This window comes from Nuphar pumila, chromosome 13 (assembly GCF_984573655.1).
Source record: "Nuphar pumila chromosome 13, dmNupPumi1.hap1.1, whole genome shotgun sequence".
In the NCBI taxonomy this organism is placed as follows: Eukaryota; Viridiplantae; Streptophyta; class Magnoliopsida; order Nymphaeales; family Nymphaeaceae; genus Nuphar; species Nuphar pumila.
Window position 1 is genome coordinate 14,174,422 of NC_143261.1, and position 22,718 is coordinate 14,197,139.

Here is a 22,718-nt window from a genome sequence, read left to right on the forward strand (position 1 = left end):
CAGAAATGGGAGATTGGTTAATGACGATAATCTCCACCATTTGTATAAATTGGAAAACATAAAGGAAACACACCACGAGATAATCTCCACCATTTGTATAAATTGGAAAACATAAAGGAAACACACCACGAGTGATTGTGTGTGTGATCGTGGATGTAGGATTGATCAATCTGAACCACGTTAAAAAATCTTGTTTTGTTTTTAATCTTCACATAAATAATGCTCTCTACCGGGGGTAGCTAAGCTTACCTTCAACGCTCTAAATATTTATTGTAACTTGTCTTTAGGGCTGTCAATGCAATTTGTTTTAGGCAGTAAGCTGTCACAAGGACACGCTGTTTGGATTCCTGTGTCTAAGGACACACCATAAGACATTTTTAATGCATTGTATATTTGTCCATTTAAAAATAATAAAGTATATTTGGCCTACCACTACACCACAGAATTCTTGGGATAAAAAAATTTACCAAAAAACATGCGTAAATATTTTATGTTGAAAAAGTTAAACGAACTTATAGAACGTTGAACAAGCCTAGGTTCGAGACCAAGATAACCCGTTTAAATAAAGTGAGACAAAATTGAGCTTTATTTTATTAAATACATAAGCTCAAGCCAAGCTTGAGGTTTTTGTCCAACACTAGGTGAAGCTTTACTTCTTGGAATCAGAATGAATGAAATTTTATGGGGGGGACTTATAAGTAGAGCATTTAGAGGCAATATGATGAATAAATGCTGTGACATGATTTACAGCAATCACCTTGACTAAAAAACAGATGAGAAAAAGAATATCCATTGGAACGCAAGACGATGAATTCTGATTTGAGAAACATCAATTATGCTTATCATCAATACAGGAGTTTGGTTTGATCAGTCCAAACAGGATACAATGAAACAGATTTACAATTGAAAGATCTCAATCAGAGAATATTGGCTCATCATGAAGTACCTTTAGTCTTCCTATCTTCTGATTACCAGCTTGAGTGCTAACCAACCTTCTGTTATCACTTCGTATCATACATTTGAAACAGCACGTACACAGACTTGTGCAAAACTGATCTGGGCATGACTCACGGCGTCCAAATGGAACACTTTGATCACAAAAATCAGCTGAATCTTCACTTTTCCGCATTCCAATCGGGTCCAACTATTAGACCAGAATCAACTATGGTAACCTTCTTCCGGGGCTTCCCACTGTAGGCACCTGCTCCACCCTCTATAGCATAGACTGTGTCCATGCCATCAATAACTTTTCCAAATACAACATGCTCACCATCAAGCCTAACAGAAGTTGGAACATATTTTTTGGAAGGCAAAGATGAACATTCATTACAAAAGGTGACGAACAGTCAGAGTACAAGAAAGAAGCAAATCAAAACAACAAGACAAAAATAAGAAAAAGGCAAATCTCCCAACGCTCCCAGTACAGACAAGATCAACATCACGCAGTAAGCAATGACTTCTACATGCACAGCATAAAGAGAGTTAAAGAAGTTGCGTACCAGTAAGTTTTCACTGTGGTTATGAAAAACTGTGAACCATTTGAATCAGGCCCTGAATTCACCATTGACACAATGCCTGAACAGAAAAAAGTTGTCAAAATTTGCTCAAGGGTACTTTGCAATACAGCTATAGTGAAGAAGAAAAATGGCATAATTCACTTGCAGTTTAAACTTTGCTAATCACGTTAAAAAGGTTATCCATTACTAGATACTGAGAAAAATGAAAGATGGCAACACAACAATATAATTTTACCATTGGTTAAAAAAGCTGACCCATGAAATGATGACAATTAATTGTTCAACAAGGAATGTCGCATTCTTTCTCCTGACCAGGGCAACTATTTCATGGCAACAATGGGACAACCTCATGCAGGTAAAACTAGAGCTTAGATCAGGTCAAACCCCTTCATGTGCTTGACCTGGCTAGACAAACACAGTCATACTGCTCCAGATAAAACAAAAAATAATTGCATATCCCATTGTAGTTGGGTATATTTGGTATAAACCGATTTAGACAGGTTTCTTATCGAAATAAAAAAATGGTCCATATTGCACTAAAATTTACAACAAAAAAGAGCAAACTTCTCTATTGAAACAATTTGATCCAAGACATTTTTTTAGGAAACTATTGATGGTACCAAACATGTGCATGTGTATGCAGTTGCACATGAGTGTGCATGCATGTGTGCATGCGTCCTTTTCTTTTTCTGTGTTCTAGAGAACAGGTGATCAGTGTGAACTTGAGGCAAAAAGTGAACGCAGTCAATTTCCAATCTGAAAAAGGAAGCTTTTAGCAATAACAAAGGTAAAAAACTTTTTTCTCAAGTCATTTTCTTGATCTTCCAATATATATGTATTTTTCTTCACTCCACACTCGCACCCATCCACCCGCAAGCTAGGGCACAGTCCCAGGTAGGATTCAAACATTGGACCTGTTGGTCAGTGATGGCACTGCCCCCCAACAGCTATCACACGATTCAAAATTTAAACTTCATACAGGTTAGTTCATTACATTTTTCTGCCCGTTCCACTTCACCATTTTCGGTTTTCAAAGCTATTTTTACCTGGTCAATTTGTTTGCCACAGTAACATGTGAAATCCAGAGAGGATATTTTTGCAATTCTTCTTCTTCTAGCTGGCACTTTGAGGCCCAGAGGGCCTCATCTCAAGGCGAGGTGCGCTTTTAACAACACTATTGTTGATCAGTCATCTTTATGATATTCGGCAAAAGAATGATGAGGATGCCTAAGACTTCATAAACAAGTGGAGATCAGTATATCATCACATGAGGGGCCCAATTTGAGAATCCCATACCATCACCTTTATTATGAACAACTTCAACCAACCACTGAAGGGACTCTTAGCCACTCAGAAGTATGAAATGTTTATAGAACTCGCCGATGCAACCAGTTGGATGGAGTCCAACCACAAATGAGGGATGTATGATGGTTTGTTGGTCCAAGTCGAGAACCAAGAGGATCCTAGGACCAAAAAGTTTGATTCCAAGAATCAAATCAGTATTGTCAATCCTGAGAAGTGCAAGGGACAGTCCAAGTCCTCCCAAAACCAGAACCAACAAAAGCCTCAGGGACAATACAGATCACAAGGGGATCATAAGCAGGCACTTTCTAGTTTCAATTGGAACCCCAACTGGATGCGAGATCGTAAGTTCACTCGGTTTTGGTAGTCCTTGACAGAGGTCATGGAATCATTATTGCAGGCTCGACAGATTACCAGAAGTTCTTAACCCTTTTACAATTAACGGAAAAGACCCTACCAAGTTAAAAGATAAAACAATGAAGTGACAATGACAAGCAAACTTTAAGGAAAACTAGTTAGCAGTTCAGCAAAATATATTTCTTACATGCATTTGGGCTTTGTTATAACCAGCTACCATTGAAAAATCATAAAAATAAAGAACAAAATCTAGATTTTTTTTCCTTTTCACAGATATGCATCTCCAGTTGGCTTAGCACAAGGACAGAAAATATTCCTTTCTGATATAAGGCACTAAAAGAAACTCCCTTGTACCCAAATAAAAGGAATTTATTTTGATAAAGACATCCAGAAACCATGAAAAAATAACATAACTATAAAAAATTATAAATATGTATTTATCATCAATTACATTATAGATTTGCATCCAGACAAAAACCAATGTGATGGTCAAGAGTTGCAAACCTGGACTGGAATGTTTTATCTTGAAATTTTCATCAGGAAAAGTGCCTCCATAGATAGATTCATTGCCTCGCCCATCTCCATAAATAGTATCCCCACCTTGTAACATAAACCCAGGAATTATACGATGAAATGGTGTTCCCTTATAATGTAGATTTTTCCCACTTGTTCCTTTTCCCTTTTCACCTAGAAGAGAAGCAATACCATAGAAAAATTACGTAGGTCACAAATTTCCAAAAAACATAATGAGAACAGGCTAAACAACATTGGATAATATGTGAAATTTTTTAGATAATTCCTGTTGGAGTTCTTTTTGAAACAGAAAATTAGTAAAAAAAAAAAGATATGATCAAATACATTTTGTTAACCTGAAAAAACAAAGTAAAATTGAAGCAAACAGAAACCAAAATACCTGTGCAAAGAGCCCTGAAATTTTCTGCAAAATAAAATATTTATGTTAGGAAGCAATATATAATTAAAATGTCAATGAGGCAAAATGGGGAAACTAAACAGTGAATAGATAAGACATACATCAACTTGTATAAGATTTTTCCTGCATGAAAATAGAAGGTTTCAAGCGACAGGAGGATAAAATGATGTAAATGGTAATATTTGAATCTATCAATAAGAAATGTGGAATACCAAACCAAGAGTAGTAGTGGAAAATGAACCAAAAGAATTTATATGTTTCTTTGTATAAGATGAACAAATACTCCCTCCCTCCATGTAAACAAAAAAGACAATTTTATTATATCTTCAAAACAATGAAAGGAACCTATGCAAAGAAAAGACACTTCTATTATATCCTCAAAACAATGAAAAGAACCTATTACACTAAGTACAAAATTAATTGTTAAATATAGCATGGAAATTTTTTCCTAGTTTTCCATTTCCAAGAAAATATATACTTCAAAAATTGCTACATATAGATGAAATCAATTTCTATTTTTCGTGAGATTATTGTAAAAATTTAAGCGACTATCTACCAATTCTTTTCTTATCAAATCACTTGTAAGAAAATCACAATGAAACATGAAAATACCAGATTTTACCAAAAATCTCAATGTTTTACACACATTTACCAAGCCTTACAAGGCATTGCTTGGCCAATCCTATTTAAAGATTGCATTCACGAATCATACATGGGTACATGCCTGCATACATACATACATATATATATTCATTCAAAATATGTGTTTTTTATAAAAAAAACTCTGGAAACTTGTATAACTGTCCTTGAGCAATGAGGTTTCCCATTAGGTATAACTGAATGATTCTTCTTGATAATCATCTAAGAAAACATTTTGAGACACTACGAGTTATGATGTTAAAATGATGAGCATGCATACCTAGAACAAAACTATATGTCTCAATCACGAGTTAGAACCAATCAGTGGCAACTTCCACCACATTGAGAAGGCTGGGCATAAAAAATAACCAAGAAATTCCAATGATCATAAGCTAATGAAGTCCTAGATGAAAATGGTTAAGGATTGAACTGTTTCAACTTTCAATCTATGAGAAAAAAGTTAATGTTTGATCAGAGGAAGTGCTTGATTAAAGAAAAAAAATGCATGTATGATTAGAGTAAGGACCCAAAGAACATACCAACAGTTATGGGTACCACCTGGCCGTACAAGCCTATGACAATTCTACCTACAAAGGATGAAAAAGAAAAGTCAGGCAAGATTTAGGGCATCCAATCTAGGGAAAAAGGAAACCAAACAAGACAGAATCATGATAAAAATACTGGTGAAAACCACAGGTATTGAAAAAAAAAGGATGATTGAAGTAGAACTCCATGATGTAGTTAAGACAACTAGCAAAAAAAGAAAAAGAAAAAGATATAAGCTAAAAAATAGAATGTAAAAGTATTAGAATCAAGACTGATCAACTGAAGTTTCAGTAGGGGTGGCAAAACCTGACCCGACCCGCCAACCCGCCTCTTAGGCGGGTTCGGGTTGGGCTTAAGCCAACCCGTTTAATAAATGGGTCGACCCGCCTAACCCGTTTATTAAACGGGTCGGGTTCGGGTTGGGGGTATGCCAACCCACCAACCCGGCTGACCCGTTTAATAAACGGGTTAGGCGGTCGGGTCGACCCGCCAACCCACCAACCAGTCTGCCAACCCGTCAACCTGCCAACCTGACCTGAGAACCCGTTTACCCGACCCAACCCATTTATTAAATGGGTTTGCGGGTCGTGTCGGGTTACCTGTTTATTAAACGGGCTGGGTTCGTGTTTGCCACAGCCGACCCGTTTAATAAACGGGTCGGGTTCGGGTTGAGGTATGCTGACCCGCCAACCCGTCGGGTCGACCCGCCAACCCGACACGATTGCCACCCCTAAGTTTCAGTAATGGTAATTGTTCTGCAATAATCATGCAACAGTTCATAAGATTTACCTCCCTTTAAATGATTGATCAATCCTGAACCAATAAATAGTATCTTCTATCAATATTAGACAACGAAACTCACTTCTTCAAGATAATTTTGATATGAAATCAACCTTGAAAGGTAAAAATAGAATATATGATCAGACAAATTTTACTGCCACCATTGTGTATCCTATTTGATAGCATCTCCCACGTCTTGTGATTCTGTTTCTTACATATATACATATAATCATGTACATGATAACTATTAACAACAATGTTCACTATCTTTCAAGTATGTACATGTATATATAGCATCTTGAGGATCAAGGACTTCTATATTCTGATGCAGCCTCAAGTTTCTCTTTTGTTCAATGCATCATTTACTTTTGCTGCTTTTTCTTATGTACATAAGTGGACTAAAATCTAGTTGAGATGAATGAATTTCCAGCCCTACTTATACTTGATGAATGAAATGAAAAACATCGGCAAAACAGCCAATCAAAGATCACAGTGAAGCCTATCTAGATAAAACTTCACCACTCCAAACCAAAACCAGAAGGGTTCAAGCATCTCTATGTAGTGTTTCCAGTTTGAACTGAATGTATGACACATACTATTACCTTAAAAAAAAATTGAGTTTTCCTTCTCCAACTTTCTCACATGGATCTCACCAACCATACTTCAAGGTTTACTTGATTGATTTTCTTAGTGTTAATGTATATTCTAATTATGCCAAATTCCAAGTCTTTGTGCACCTCAATGAAATACTATCACTAATCATAAAGGAATTTAGGATATTCTTTCTAGTTTCTACAATTGTTCCTGGAAAATTTTAAGAAAGCTGCAATCACCCTAAGCCAGCCTCGAGATATCAATCCTAAATCTCCTAGGATTCTCATTTCGAGATGGTGGGTTTTCCATGTATCGTGGTTTGCATTGCTGGGAAAGAAACTCTAGGATTTTAATGCTAGATGCAAGGAGCATATAGTCCATCTTAGGTTTTGGCATTCCTTGCATAATTGCCTCCCAACAAATGTCAGGTGTTAAGTTGTATCATATATATATATATATCATTGCAACAGGTAATACCCACTAGGGGTATTTCGGTCTTTTCACTGTATAGACTGCGCCCACTAGGGGCACTACTGTATCTGTATATTTTTTGTTTTATTTTTTTTTTCTGTTTTGTAAATTCCTGTGCTCCCAACAGTATATTGGCTCTCCTTTGTGTATATATAGGGATGTTTCCCCTTAGATGGATATTGCTTTCTCAAGCACACAATCTCTCAATAATATTCATTATTTTTACTTGTGCTTCAAGCCCATAAGTGGCTTATGTGTATGAATTTTGTATTAACCCATAAGTGGTGCTCTTGTAAGCCCATAAGAGGCATCCATTTGTATTTTTTGCTCTTTCATTACATGGTATCAGAGCCTTGGTGCTCCTTGATTGCTCTTTGTATTTGAAGATAGCATGGTGGACTGTGAAGATCGTAGGATCATCAGTTCGTTGCTTCGGGAAGCATGCCATCAACAATCTCTCTCTCTCTCTCTCTCTCTCTCTCTCTCTCTCTCTCTCTCTCTCTCTCTCTCTCTCTCTCTCTCTCATGATCGACAAAGAAGTTGTAACCATTATTCCCATCAAATTCGATGGGACCAACTATAACATGTGAGCCACCGTGGTGAAAAAAATAATAGGAAAAGAATTGTAGCATTTGGTTGATGGTCTTGCTCCGAAAGTTCAACCTACTCTTACCAAAGTTGTGGTGGGAGAAGATGTAACATCAAAAGAGGAGACCTTTAAAGGAAATGAGAGATAAAGCTCTCTTGGATTACATAAATAGCTATAAAGCATGGGAATTAGGCCATGCTAAAGTGCTCTCACCCTTCATGGGAAGCATGTGTGTAAAGCCATGTGAGAACATCTTAGAATTTGAAAGAGCAGATGAGGCTTGGACTTTTATCAAGCAAATGTATACCCAAAGATATGCCACTCACAAATGAGAAATACGTAACAAGATCCATAAATGCACACAAAGTGACAAAAGTGTGAGCGAGTACTATGGATTCTTAAAAAGACTTTGGGATCAAATGGCTAAATTAGAACCTATTTGGGACACATCCAATGATGCTCATCTAAGAAAGAAAGAAACCTTAGAAGAGCAATTTTTTCAATTTATGCAAGGTTTAAGACCCGAATTTGAACATGTGAGGGTCACCATTACTCATTGTGAAAAGATGAGCCTCAACATTACTCATCGTGAAAAGATGAGCCTCAACCTCTTCATCGAGTTTTGGTTGATGTATGGAAGAGACTAGGTTGAAGACCATGACCGAGTCCAAAGAATCCAAAGATAATGTGTTGGCGGTCCAAACACCTGATGCCAACACTAACACTTACAAGTCTCCTCACTTCACAAGACCTAACTTTTGAAGGCAACGTAATAATAAAGAAAGAAAGATCATATGCCATAATTGTGGAAAACCGGGACACATTAAGCCTTATTGCCTCGAATTTAAATGAAAGGATGAACGAAGAGCGGCAAGCGTAGATGCATTGTATGAGGATAAGAATAGAACCAATGGAAATTCCAAATCCATTTGAACCATGTCATTGTCCCAATTAGTGGAGGCCCTACAACCGCTTCTCAAAGGTTCATATTCTTTCGTCACGGGAGCCGCGATATCCTCTTCTGTTCTAAGTAAAATTTCTTAGCTCTTGGACTCCGATACTTCTTTCCATATTACCCCCATGATCATTTACTTTCTGAATGTAGAAATAATTCAAGTAAATCTAATATTTTCACTATCGATGGCTCTTCTCTTGATATAAAAGAGTTTGGTGACTTTAAAAATTCTTAAGTCTTTTTTATACCAAAAAATAGATTTGTCCCCAAACTCAATTTAAATCTTCTTTCCGTTTCTTAAATTGCCGATCATGGTTGTAGAATCTCCTTTTCATCGAACCAATGTTTGGTGCACAATCTTCAGTCAACATGTGATGCAGGGCAGGATGGACCCAGACCCATATTGCATGACCCGTGACCCGGATCCAGATGCGGCTTTTAAAAGCCTCATCTAGGGTTGCGTGCAAGGGACACAAAAATTTTGAAGAGGAGCAGCAGCTTTTGACGTTTCCTGTTTTGTTTTCTTCCAGCCGACCCTTTCCTTTTTGCTTTTCTCTTTCAGTATTTCAGTTAATTGCTTGAGTCCTTTTTTTAGTTTTATATTCTATATTGTCCCCTAAAGTTTCCAGTGAATAAAAACATGCCCCATCGTTTCGGTGGGCCTTTCACTTTTTCTTTCATTTTCTGAGCATTGCACGAACACGAGAGTCGTGTTTTCGACATTCATCATCAAGGAACGAGCAAGCCGACACCTTCACTGCATCAAAGTGATATCAGAGCCTGCGCCACATCCTTCATCAGCGATATGGTTTCAGAGGTGAGGGGCGATCCGGCGACGACAAATGAGCAGGAGGATGCCGACAACGCAGACCCAATGTTGCTGATGATGGAGATGATGACCAAACTGCAAGAGAACATGTTGTGCGTCAGCCGGGATGTGGCCAGCATGTCAAGGCGCCTAGATGGGTCGAGAATCAGCTTGCGGCCATCGAGTCGACCAAGGAGGCATGTGTGGTGGTTGTGCTGAATACGGGGGCGGGATTGGGTGACGGCATCGATCGTCGCAACCGACGCCGGTCGGTTGGGTTCTGTTGATCGCACCCCTGCCCGAGCGTGGGACCTTCTTGTCATCCCAATTCGGTAGCTGGTGGCACCCAGGCGAACTCGGCACCCCTGGCAGGTACCCCACTGCACCCGGGTGCGCCCCAACCCAGGCTTCGATTTCCTGTGGGTCTGCCGCAGGTCGGGTCTAGTCCACAGGACCCCAGCAGCACGCAAAACCCTGCTGCAGGCCCCGGCACAACGACCCGACCCGGGAAGGAGCTTGTCCTTCCCCCTGGTCCCGCGCGCAGAGGCCTTACGACAACAAACAGCGGGTGGAAGCTGGTGGACCCGTGTGGATGGGTCCGAACCCGAGAGGGTCCGGACCGAAACATTTTTCAGCGGGACCCAGGCCCAGGTCTCGGGGACCACCCTTTGGGTCCCTGGGAGGGTGTCCGGGTTCCGAACCCCCTTACCCGACCAACCCAATTGGGTTTGGTTCACGGTTCGTCACGAATCAGACCCAACCCATTATTTTTTAACCCCAAAATGGATCCAATACCGACCCAAACTTGTATCGGACCCGAACGGAGCTTCAATTTGATTTTGAGCCGAGTCAAAACCAGACCCATAATCATATGGATCGTGGATCGAGTTCAAACCAAGCCCTTTATCCCCACAACTCAATCCACCCTATCCAAATCTGGGTCCGACGAATAGTTTAGGGATAGACCCGACCCACAAACAATCGGGTGAATCAACCCAATACTATACCAATCAGACCCAATACCTGAACCTGAACCAACCCTTTAACCCAATTCTGATCCAGAATCCAATACCGTATCCGACCCAATACCACTATCCTAACCCAACCGATAACCCAAACTCATACTATCCAGTTCCTACCCACCTAGAGTTCGAGACCCGACCAACCCTTCCACCTATCGCAGGACCACCTGTCATACCGGTGCCACAACACCGGCCGCAAATAGCGCCCCCTCACGGGCAAGCTAGATAGAGACAGATTCCTATGCAGATTTAGCAGGGACCGACGCGACCAAAGCGCCGACCACAGGTCGTCGAAGTTCGTCAGCATCAATTACCAGGAGAGCAGTATCGTGGTGAAGGAGATAGATCGTGATGGATGATGATGCCTTCTGAAACGAGTATCCTGCAGGCATGGTGGAGGCTCGTCAGCATAGAACACTAGAGCGCCCCTCCACGTACGGGTTGAAGCTGGAACTTCCAGAGTTCGCAAGTCGGTTCGATGCGGAGCAGTTCTTAGACTGGTCTTATATCGTCCAGTTCTTCTTCGACTACCACGATGTCGCTGAGCACCGTCGTGTCTCCCTAGCCTCTACTCGATTAAGAAGCCTAGCGCAGACATGGTGGGTTGAGCTGCAGAGGTCGAGGGAGCGGCAGGGACTAGAGCGTGTACAAACTTGGGAGTGGATGCAACAGTTAATGCAGTCTAAGTTCATGCCTTCAGATCACACTGAGAGAGCCTACAAAAAATACCTTACCTTACGTCAAGGCACCAGTACTGTGGCGGAGTACACTGCTGAGTTCCATCGTCTATCCCTGCGAGTGCAGATCGAGGAGACCGCCCACCAGCAGTCATTAGATCAGGCAAGTAGTTATGCCATGGATATGGAGGAGAAATTGAAAAAGAGGCAAGAACATAGGACACCCTGTAATGATTAGTGCAGTCAACTTAAGTCGAGTTTCCCAATCCCCTAGGAAAGAAGACTTTAAGTCCACCCCTAGAGTCGACCCTAGCAAACCCGATCAGTTTGGACCCGCATACCACACCCGATCCAAAGGTAAGCCCAGTGAGTCCACCGTTCGTTGTTTTAGGTGTCAAGAGTTAGGTCATATTGCATCGAAGTGTCCCACCATGAGTAAGAACACCCATCTAGCAGAGGGCATTGTTGAGTCTGCGTCCGATAGTGAGAGCGAGGGTGAGTCGCCTGTTGAAGGAGATGATGAGATGAAAGTCATAGAGTTCGATGGCAGCATCGAAAAATTGTTAACCATCCGTCATGTTTGGACCACATCCCGAGAGTCGGCACCGACAAAATGGTTGCAGAATAATATTTTTAGAACTCGGTGCAACTATAAGGGGCGCGTGTGTGATGTTATCATTGATATCGGAGCGTGCGAGAATATGGTGCCCGAGAGTATTGTGTCCACTTTGAACTTAAAAAAGGGAAAATTGTCTCAACCCTATAAAATGGCATGGTTCAAGAAAGGGAACGAGGTACCCATCACCCTGCGTTGCCTAGTCCGATTCTCCATGGGGGAGCATTACCACGATGAAGTGTGGTGTGATGTAGCCCCTATGAGTGTGTGTCACATCCTATTAGGACGTCCCTGACAGTTTGACCGTAAAACCATCCATAATGGTCGTAGGAACACGTACACATTTCTCTTTAAGGGTCATAAGATAGTTCTCCTTCCTACCAAGGAGACCGGGTTTCCCCGGCTAGCAGGCCTATCTGACCGATCCTCCCTCCTTGAGCTGCCCGAAACTTGGCACCTTTCTCCTACATTTAATGTGTCTGATCTATACGCTTACTGTGGAGACAACAAGTCGTCAGAGCCGACTTCTTTCCCACCAGGGGAGAATGATGCAGGGCAGGATGGACCCAGACCCATACTACATGACCCATGACCCGAATCCAAATGAGGCTTTTAAAAGCCTCATCTAGGGTTGCGTGCAGGGGACACAAAAATTTTGAAGAGCAACAACTTTTGACGTTTCCTGTTTTGTTTTCTTCCAACCGACCCTTTCCTTTTTGCTTCTCTTTCGGTATTCCAGTTAATTGCTTGAGTCCTTTTTTTTAGTTTTATATTCTATATTGTCCCTTGAAGTTTCCAGTGAATAAAAACACGCCCCATCGTTTCGGTGGGCCTTTCACTTTTTCTTTCATTTTCTGAGCATTGCACAAACACGAGAGTCGTGTTTTCGACAGTCATCGTCAAGGAACGAGCAAGCTAACACTTCCACTGCATCAACATGTCATACATATAATATATATATATATATATATATATATATATATATATTAATAAAATAATAATATAATATATAAATAATTTTTTTATTTCTTTCATTTTTCTTTCTTTTCTTTTATTCTTCTTTTTTATATTCTAGTTCACTTTGAACTAGTTGGTCAAGATCTAGTTAGATCTTGACCATATTTATAGTCGTTGGACCTAGTCCAACTGCTACAAATAGAGTCGTTGGACTAGTCCAACAACTCTTAGGAAGAGCTCTTCCCATCTCACTCTCCACTTGTATAAATAGGAGTGATCCCCTCTCATGTAATGCAATGTTTTTTAAGCATCTCTTGTTAAGAAATAAATATTTATAATTTTAGTGTGTTATTTCATTTTTACCCTTTTATGGGTTGTGCTTGAAGTGTCTCCAATAGACACCCTTTTTTAAGGCTTCTCGTGCATTTGTGGAAGACCAACATTTCATTGCATGGCATCAGAGCCTTGAAGGACCTTCGATCTTCAAGATTCATGCCTCATTTTTCGTGCTCCACTTGCAAAGAGTGTTTTATCCAGAGTTACCGAAAACGCGCATGGACTAGGAGAAGCGCGCTTCTCCGAGACACGCTTCGAAAGCAAGAAATGCGGTGCTTCTGAAATGCATGGGGAAGCGCATGTAAAATGTAGGAAGTGTGTCCCCCCTTTAAAAGGGAATGCGTCCCCCCTTTAAAGGGAAACACATGCTTTTTAAAATGTCTAGTTTGCCCTTTTTAAAAAAGAATTTAACACATGAAAACCAAGAAATTTAAAGAAAATATTTTCTGAATAAGGGCAAAATAGATATTTTAAAAAAATCATGAAAACACAAAAAAAAACGAAAGGGCTTAGGGTTTTTGTTTTTCACCCGACTCCTCTCTCTCTCTCTCTCTCTCTCTCTCTCTCTCTCTCGTTTTCGGCCACCGGCGACCTCCTCCTCCATTGACGTCCGACGATCGGTGACCTCCTCCACCGACATCTGACAATGTCTCTGTTCATGTACGCTCTCTTCTCTCTCTATTTTGATTCTCTCTCCTCTCATCCACTGACGTCCGAGTCGTGGACCGATCGTTGGACAGGGTAAGTTTAACGAGAGCCACTCTTGCCGGCAGGGAGCCCCCTTGCTGCCTGACGACACAGATGGTGGGGTGGGCAATGTTAAGCCCTAAACCCATTTGGGGTTCGAACTTGCAACGTCCCAACACAATGTGACGTGCACTAACTGCTCCTGCCAGACAAGCAGAGCCCCCATTGGTTTGGATACTGATTACACATTTAGTTTTGGGTTAGACCGAGTGTTCATATTATGGAGAAGCCATTGGGTCAGGTATATGTGTCGGTCATGTGCAAATAGGTTCACATGGATGGCGGTAGATATAGGGACGTGGCAATTTTTATGGAGTTCTCCATTGAGAGTATTATCGAAGGGGATATGGAATAGGTGTAAAAAATGAATATCCTTGCAATGTAGGACCAGATTGAAGGGGAAACTATCCCTTGGCAGATTACAAGAACATCAATGTTCTTGAGCATTTTACAAATAAAACAAGTTGCTATAAGATTAATGCACACACCATTTGTCAAGTAGGTGAATGTCCATGTGTTGTTTTATTTGCTTTACTTTGATTGGTTTGATACCAATCCAACTACTAAACATGACATGTTGCTTGTGTCTACACAATCAACTTATTTTTTTATTTTTTTATCTGAGTGCAGTTATTTTGTTTTTTTTTAACTAATTTAATTTTATGAGAGAGGGCCTAAGTATCATTTTTTCCTTATTGAAAAGATGCATATTTTGTAAAACCAAAAAATAAGAGAGCATAAATAGAAGGCTTCTTAGCCACTATAAGTCTAATGGACTTATTTGCAAGATTATGGCTTCTGTTAAATTCCAGAAAGAAAAACTATGTTTCTTCCTTTCTAACAAGATTTATGATGATATTATATAAGATACTTAAACTAAAATTTCTCTGCATTCATATTGAAAGATGGCTCAATTATGGACCTGTTTGCTGTTTTCCTTGGATTATATCTAATCCCTTGAATCTATGGTGTTGTTTTTCATTTTTCCAAATTCTGACTCTTGTATAGATTTCCAATGCTAATGAAAAACTAGAAAGTTGTTATCTTTGACTAAAAATATCAGCAATCACGGATGGGAATAATTAGGCAAAAGCCTAGGGAATTTGGATCATGTTGGTTGTGTTAATGTCTTCGTTACCCCATTCCTTTAGTCTAAAATATCCTAGTAAGTGGGTGGAGGTTTGTCAACAAAATATACATGCATAAATTATAAGGAGTTCTGTCTTTTTTCTTAATGAGCTATTTTTGGATGTTGGCATGCATTTTGGTGTTAGGAAGATATGCGGAGGAGCTGTTGTACACAATTAATTGGATTAACACATTGTGTTTTCTATGAAGTGAAAGAAAAAAGTCAAGTTCATCATGCATGTGGTCTCATTGTTACGAAGCCCACGAATGCTTCGAGTTTAATTTTTTATTTTTGGTGTTTAAGATATCTACCGATTGTTTATTTTTGGTGTTTAAAATATAGAATCATAGATATTTCATGGTTTCACCTCCTTAAATGATGTTTATTTTTTTGTTTTAGTAATTGGTAAATTATGAGAGTAATGATTTGTGTTCTTCACTCTCCATTCTTGGGTGTTAATAATAGCTTTTTTAAAATGTTTTAGATTGATTCTTATACTTTTATGATGCAGGTATATTTGCATGTTCTTTGCTTCACTAATGACCATTACAAACTACGATCATGACAATTATAATGACGATGATGATTATTTTTGCAATTTAGAGCATGAATCGTCTAGTAGTGTTGGGAATGACAATGTAATAAAGGGCAAAGGGTCTTCTAATTGTTCATTTCAGTTTGAGGCCAGAAAAGAAAATTGTTTGATGAGGAAGATGAAGAAGAATATGACTTAGATGACTACTATTCTGAAGATGACCCAAATGACGAACCACTTAGCATGCATAAAACAACAATGCTATGGCGCCATGTATTGAAACAAAAGAAGAGTGGGCAAGGAAAGCAAAGTGAAACTCAGGTTTTTAGGTGTAGACCTGCAAAAATATTTATCATGGGTCATGTACTCGAGTTTTTGCACATATCATGGGAGCTCCAAAGGGACAAAGTGTTGGGATTGTCTTTTGTACTACAGTTGCAAAAAATGCAGAATTGACAAGAAAAATTAAGAGGCAAGTTCGACGAGTAGAGGTTTCATCAAGTGCATTTGAATTGAGGAGATCAAGAATTGATAAACCGAAGCCTATTAGTATGACTAAATCTTCTAGTGGAAGCCGAAACAGAGTTGATATTCGCAATACCTTTAAAAGATAGAAAGAGACGATGTAGATCATAAAATTATTAGGTTTTTTTGTGCAAATGACATACCTTTCAATGTGTTTCGATCATCGTATTGGGAAGAGATGATATCTGTAGTTAGTAAAATGTCTGGATATAAACCCCCATCATATGAAAAAGCACGAACAACGTTGTTTGACAGTGAAAAAGAGTGTGTTTACAGGGAGTTAAATGAATTTTGAGAAAAGTTTGAGGAGTTTGGAGTTTTCATTGTCTCAAATGGTTGGACAAATATAAAGAACAAACACTTGATAAATATACTTGCATCAAATTGTTTTGGCTCGATGTTCTTGTATGCAAGCGATTTTTTTAATGTACAACAGTCAACTGCAAATACTATTGAGTTTTTGAATACGAGATTTAAACTTGTGAGGCCTTCTAATGTAGTGCAAGTGATTACAGACAATGCATTAAATTGCAAGTTAGCAGGTGAAGAATTCAAACAAACGTATAAGTATATTTTTTGGTCACCTTGTGTTGTGCACACACTTAATTTGATCTTTAAGGATTTGGCACATGAGTTTCATTGGTTGGGAGAAACATATTTACAGAGTAAAGAAATTGTGAAGTATATCACAAATCATTCAAAAGCACTAGCAATTTTTAAAAGCAATGAGAAATTATAGCTAATAAAGATTGCAAAACAAAGTTTGCTTCACATTATACTACTTTGAAGCGCTTGCTTGATGTAAGGGAGAACTTGAGGCTCACAGTCATTTGAGATAGATGGAGCGAGTGGAAGCAATCATGCACTGATGAGACTGAAAAAAAAAGTTGTTACAACAGAAACAACTGTTCTTGATGAAGAATAGTGAGATTATGTTCGTTTAGCATTATTGATTACAAAACCCATCTGCAAGATAGATTAAATTTTGTGATCAGGAAGGCCCTATAATTGGTGAAGTGTATGAAGGTATGGATAACATGTTGGGAGAAATCAAAGACAATCTAAAAGAATAACCAGATTTGTATGAAAAGATTCATAAGATTGTCTCAAATAGATGGGATAGAATAAATGTGCCTCTTTATAGTCTAGCCCACATGCTTACTCTAAAATATTATGAGTCAGAGTATCTTAAGATCTCAGCACTAGGAGGGGTCAAACGAGTTTCTCCTAGTAAAAATTTTATTCTATCTATTTAATAAAGTTTAATGATTTAATTATTTTATTATTTCATTTGCATTTTCTTGTTATAGTTAAACATTTTTTTTCTGCAAAAAATGACAATGATCTCTTAGACAGTGCAATGCTCACGCTTGAAGTCATATCGGCTGGAAATGAAGAGCTCTCTACACTCTATAGGTCACAACTTATGGCTTTTGTATCAAGAAGTGAAAGATTTAGCCGGAATGCAGCAAGAATAGATGCATTTAATCCTACAATGACGGTCCTTAATTGATGACGTTTTTATGGCGGTGATACACCCGAGTTGAGAGCATTGCAATTAAGGTTTTATCTCAACCTATTAGCACATCTTCTGCATAAAGAGTATGGAGCACCCATAGTTATATTCACAATGTTAAAAGAAATAGGCTCAATGAAGATCGTGTTGATACCTTTGTGTATATTCGTTTCAATCTTCTATTGATTGACAGGTATAATTAAAGTGTTGTACTTTTGTTTTGCTATATTATAAAATATTTATCTATCATTGATTATTTGTTAGCAACTTAGCATTCATATTTTGTATTCTTGTTATAAAAAGGTGCAACAATCGCTACAAAGAAAGACCTAGTCGAAAATGGGATATTAATCTGGAACTTCCTATTGTAGAAGAAAATACGTTGAGATTAGAGGACATGCGTTAGAGATTTGGATGATAGTGCACAACAATCAAGCACTATTTCCAAGTCCAAACCCGAAAATGCACAACTAAGAGCTCAATTGCCTCTGATAATCATACGTACAAATGAGGTTGAAGATGATACAAATCAATCCAACAGATCTAGTAAAACTAGTGCAGATATAGTACAAGAGCGACCAACAGTTCCCCAAGGTCGGATTGATCGTTTCTTTAGTAGGAGACCTAGGCAAGGTATGCGTTATATGCATCTTGTGTTTTTTATTTTACTTTATTCTATATATGTATTTTTTATATTTTAGATTAAGGTTTTTGAACATTTTAAATTTTTTAACATATTCATTATAGAAAATGAAGAAAGAAACAAAAGGCATGGTCGTGGAGGGCAAGAAGGATGTGATGATGCAAAAAGTTCTCGATCTATTGCTGACCCAAAGGGGAAGAGAAAGATAACAGATTATTGATTATTGATTGTTGTCAATGAAATAAACTCTTGAATTCATATAGTTGAAGTAGTCCAACTTTGAAACTTTTATGCTACTTTTTTTGTCATGGTCTTTTAATATTTTGTCGCTTTGATGTGTACTTTTGTTTTGAAGCTTGTGTGATGAAGTAAAGTAATGAATTATGTTAATTTTAAGTTTACAGTTTAGAACTTTATAGCTTACAGTTTACAGTTTAGAACTTTATAGCTTAAAATTTTAACTATATCTTTATGTATTATGTAATCTTTGAGTTTATTGATTTCTCATTTTCTATGTTGCAGAGATTACAAAAATCACAACATCAAATAACAAGTCATTTGATTCTTTTGTTGCAAAAGGTATGCTTTTTAATCAAATTTATCAGTTTTCTTAATGCATTATTTAGTGTTTGCATGCATTTGTTAAATAGTTGCAACAAAAATATGAATTATGATTTTTTCTTGATGTATTATTTTTTAAATGCTTGAAAGTTGCAATATGATGCACTTGTTAGATAATTGCAACATGTATTATTTATTGTCATAGATACTCATGTTTTATTTTGTCAATTGTAACATAAATCTTATTTTTTGATAAATTAAAAATATATCATTATATTTTCGCTTCCCACTCGAATCCTATGTCGCTTCTTAGGTCGTTTCCTGTTCGCTTTCGAGACACTTCTTGGTTCGCTTCTAAGTCGTCCCACGCTTCCCGCTTTCTAAAATTTTAGAAGTGCCTCGCTTCCCGCTTTCACTTCCTGTATCGCTTTTCACTCTCGCTTTCTTGACTGGCAACTCTGGTTTTATCCTCTTGTTCGTGACTCAAAGGATCATTTTAAAGAAGGAAAGGACTTTGGAGGAAGCTTGGCTATGGAATTTTGTGTTTGTGCTCTTTCTTCTCCTCCCTTATCTTTTTCTTTCTCTTCTTTCATCTATTCTTTCTTTTTCACACCCTTATAAAAGACGGATGACAATGATAAGATCACCATTATACCAATGAAATTAAATGACACCAACTATGTAATGTGGGCTTCAATAACGAAGCACCACATTTGGGGAAAAGGGTTGTGGGGGTATAGTTGGTGGTTCCGATTCGGAACTAAAACTAATTCTCACAAAAGTTGAAAATAACAAAGAAGTACCTTTCACGGAAGAAGAGAAGAACAAAGCGTTGACAACCTATGAGAAAAAGTGGAAAGAATGGAGAATAGGGCACGCCAAAATTATGTCATGGCTAATTAATAGCGTTGACATAAAAAAATGCTCTAGTCTTGCTAAATTTGAGCATGCTGATAAAGCTTGAAAATACCTTAAAAATATGTATTCCCTGAAAGATATTGCGCATGTGTGCAATTTACAAGACAAAGTCCGAACGATGACTCAAAAGGATAAAACTTTTAGATACAATGAGTTATCCGAACTTTTGGAAGAATTAGCTCTTCTTGAGCCAAAATCTTCTTGAGCCAAAATGGTACTGTTTCGAAGATATCGAGCTTTACCAAAAGCAACTCGATATGAAACATTTTTATCAATTTATAAACGGTTAAAGACTGGAATTTAAGTCGACCAAATCGACTCTTCTACATCGTAGAAAAGTTCCCTCCATCATTGAAACTATAGAGGAAAACAGGCTTAGGAAGAATACTCCAAAAATTGAAGATGACTCCATTCTAGCTATGTCTAGACCGAGTAACTATGTGCGCACTTACAGGCCTCCTCACTTTGGTAGACAAGGTGATGATTTTGACAAAAGAAAAGTCATTTGCATCGGTCGGATCAGAATCAAAAGATCAAGATACACCAGTTTCTATGGCTCAATTGATGAAACTTGTTCAACCTCTTCTCAAGGGAGCATCCTCCTCAATTGAAGTAGTTGTTTCATCGTTCTCTGATCCGAATAACTTTCCTTGGCTCATTGATTTTGTTGCTTCTTTTCATATGACCCCAAATGTCAATAGCTTATCAGAATGTCTTAAAAGTAACTCAAGTATATCAAAAGTTTTCACAGCTAATGGGACCTCTCTAGAAATAGAAGGAATAGAAAATTTTGAAAAACTTCTTAAAACAAAGAAATTTTTTATCCTAGAAGTTAGATATATTCTGAAGCTAAATTTAAATATCTTATATGTTTCTCAAATATCTGATAATGGGTAATATCTCATTCTTTTCTCATGATTGTTCAAGTACAGGATCGTCAGTCAGGAAAGTTGATTGAGAAAGGCCATAGATAATGAGGACTCTATTACATGGATTTTTTTGGGATGGCCTAAGAATGCTTCTTATTATAATGTTCATAAACTAGAGTTGGACTTATGGTACAAAAGACTCGGTCATCCTCATATGTCTAAAATCCAACATTTTCCAAGTTTAGGAAAATTTTATAATTATGAAAGTTTTACTTATAAAGACTATATCCTTGACAAAATGAAAAGATTATCATTTTATGATAAAACTTTTGTTTCCACTAGACCACTTGAATAATACATTCGAATGTTTGGGGACCTGCACCAGTCATTTCAAAAGGTGGATATGCATATTATGTTATTTTTGTTGATGACTATTCTAGGCATACTTGGATTTCCTTAAATACAAATTTGAGTTTTTTTCACATTTTCATACATTTCATAAAATGGTTAAAAATAAATTTCAAAATGATATTTCCATTTTTTTCACTGATTAAAGGGGAGAATTTATGTCTAAAGAATTCAAAGACTATCTCAACTTACATGGCATTATACACCAAAGATCTTGTCCACACACACCATAACAAAATGGCATGGTCAAACGTAAACATCGACATATCATGGAAACCACTAGAACCTTGCTTATAACAAATAAAGTTCCAAAAGATTTTTGGGTGAAAGTTGCCCTAACTGCTACCTATCTTATTAATCGAATGTCATCTTCTTCTTTGAAAAACATAACTCCAATTGAAAAACTTATCAACTTATCTCCTGATTACTCTAGATTAAGAGTCTTTGGATGCAAGTGTTTTGTTTTCACCAACAAGAATGACAAACTCTCTCCCCGTGTGATTCTCTGTGCCTTCTTAGGATATGCCAATAATAAAAAAGGCTATAGGTGTTTTGATTTCCAAAATAGAAAATTATATGTATCAAGAAATGTATCTTTCCTAGAGAAAGTTTTTTTGAATTCAAAAAACCCAAGGAAGTCACTGAATATTCCTTTTTAATAGATTTGACTTTAAAATCCAATGAATGGGATCTTGAATGTGACTTTGACAATGATCAAAGTCCTATTGTTGTTGAACATAATGATAATCCTGAAGAGCAAACACATAGGGACGTTAGTCTAAAATATTCAAGGCGTAGAGGGTTAAATCTTTCATGTGCATTAGAAAAATATTCTGAAGTACCAACCAGAAGGTCGTCCAGAATTTCTAGACCTCTTAAAAATTTTGTGTCATACGAATCCTTTTCACCCGCATACAGGGCAGTTAATGTATTAATACAATCATATGTATAACCATCATCTTATTCTCAAGCCAAAAACCATATAGAATGGGTAGAAGCCATGTGTTGAGAAGCAGTCACCGTACATATGCATATGCATTAAGGGTAGTTTGGTAATTACTTAATAGGACGGGTGCATTATTGTAAATAAGTTGTTTCTATCTAATCTCTCTATTTTAAGTGAGATTAGACCTAATGAGAGTTAATGATTCCTTCTTCCTCTCTTTGCCTCTCTCTCTCTTTCTTCTCTGATTTACTTCAAACCCTAGCCGACTTCAACATGGTATCAGGGATTGTGGTCATGATAGTATATGTAGATGACATTATAGTCACAGGAAGCAGTGAAAAAGACATCTCTGAGACAAAGTCCCATCTTCGGAAACACTTTGTGACTAAGGATCTTGGACCACTCAGATATTTCTTAGGCACAGAGATTGCAAGGAGTAAAGAAGGATTGGTTCTGTCACAGCGAAAATATGTCTTGGACCTGCTGAAGGAGACAGGGATGTTAGGTGTCAAACCTGCAAGGATTCCTATGGATCCCAAGTTTCATCTGGTTGATGAAAAATCAACGTATGTGGACAGTAGCCGTTATCGCTCCTTGGTTGGCAAGCTATTATACGTGACTGTGACTAGACCTGATATATCTTTAGCCGTGAGCAAGATAAGTCAGTTTATGCACAAACCTACAAAGGCTCACTGGGAGGCTGCAATGATGATTCTCAAATATCTAAAGTTCTCCCCTGGTAAAGGACTATGGTTTAAACAAAACCCTTCTTTAGATGTTATTGCCTATTCAGATGCAGATTATGCTCGGTCAGTTGTCGATGG

At 38.0% G+C, this 22,718-nt stretch overlaps 1 protein-coding gene across 1 annotated transcript in view; it reads right to left on the reverse strand.

Moving 5' to 3' along the window:
* Positions 1-808: 808 nt before the first annotated feature.
* The window catches only part of LOC149817846 (peptidyl-prolyl cis-trans isomerase CYP21-1-like), a 35,299-nt gene continuing 13,389 nt past the window's right edge, over positions 809-22,718 (reverse strand). Inside the window, exons 3-7 of the mRNA XM_089984168.1 lie at positions 5,286-5,333; positions 4,090-4,113; positions 3,681-3,863; positions 1,500-1,575; positions 809-1,278 (exon numbers count right to left, since the gene is read on the reverse strand). Of these exons, the coding sequence (XP_089840294.1) occupies positions 1,116-1,278; positions 1,500-1,575; positions 3,681-3,863; positions 4,090-4,113; positions 5,286-5,333 (494 nt within the window). The 3' untranslated portion in view covers positions 809-1,115. The remainder of the gene's footprint in view (positions 1,279-1,499; positions 1,576-3,680; positions 3,864-4,089; positions 4,114-5,285; positions 5,334-22,718) is intronic.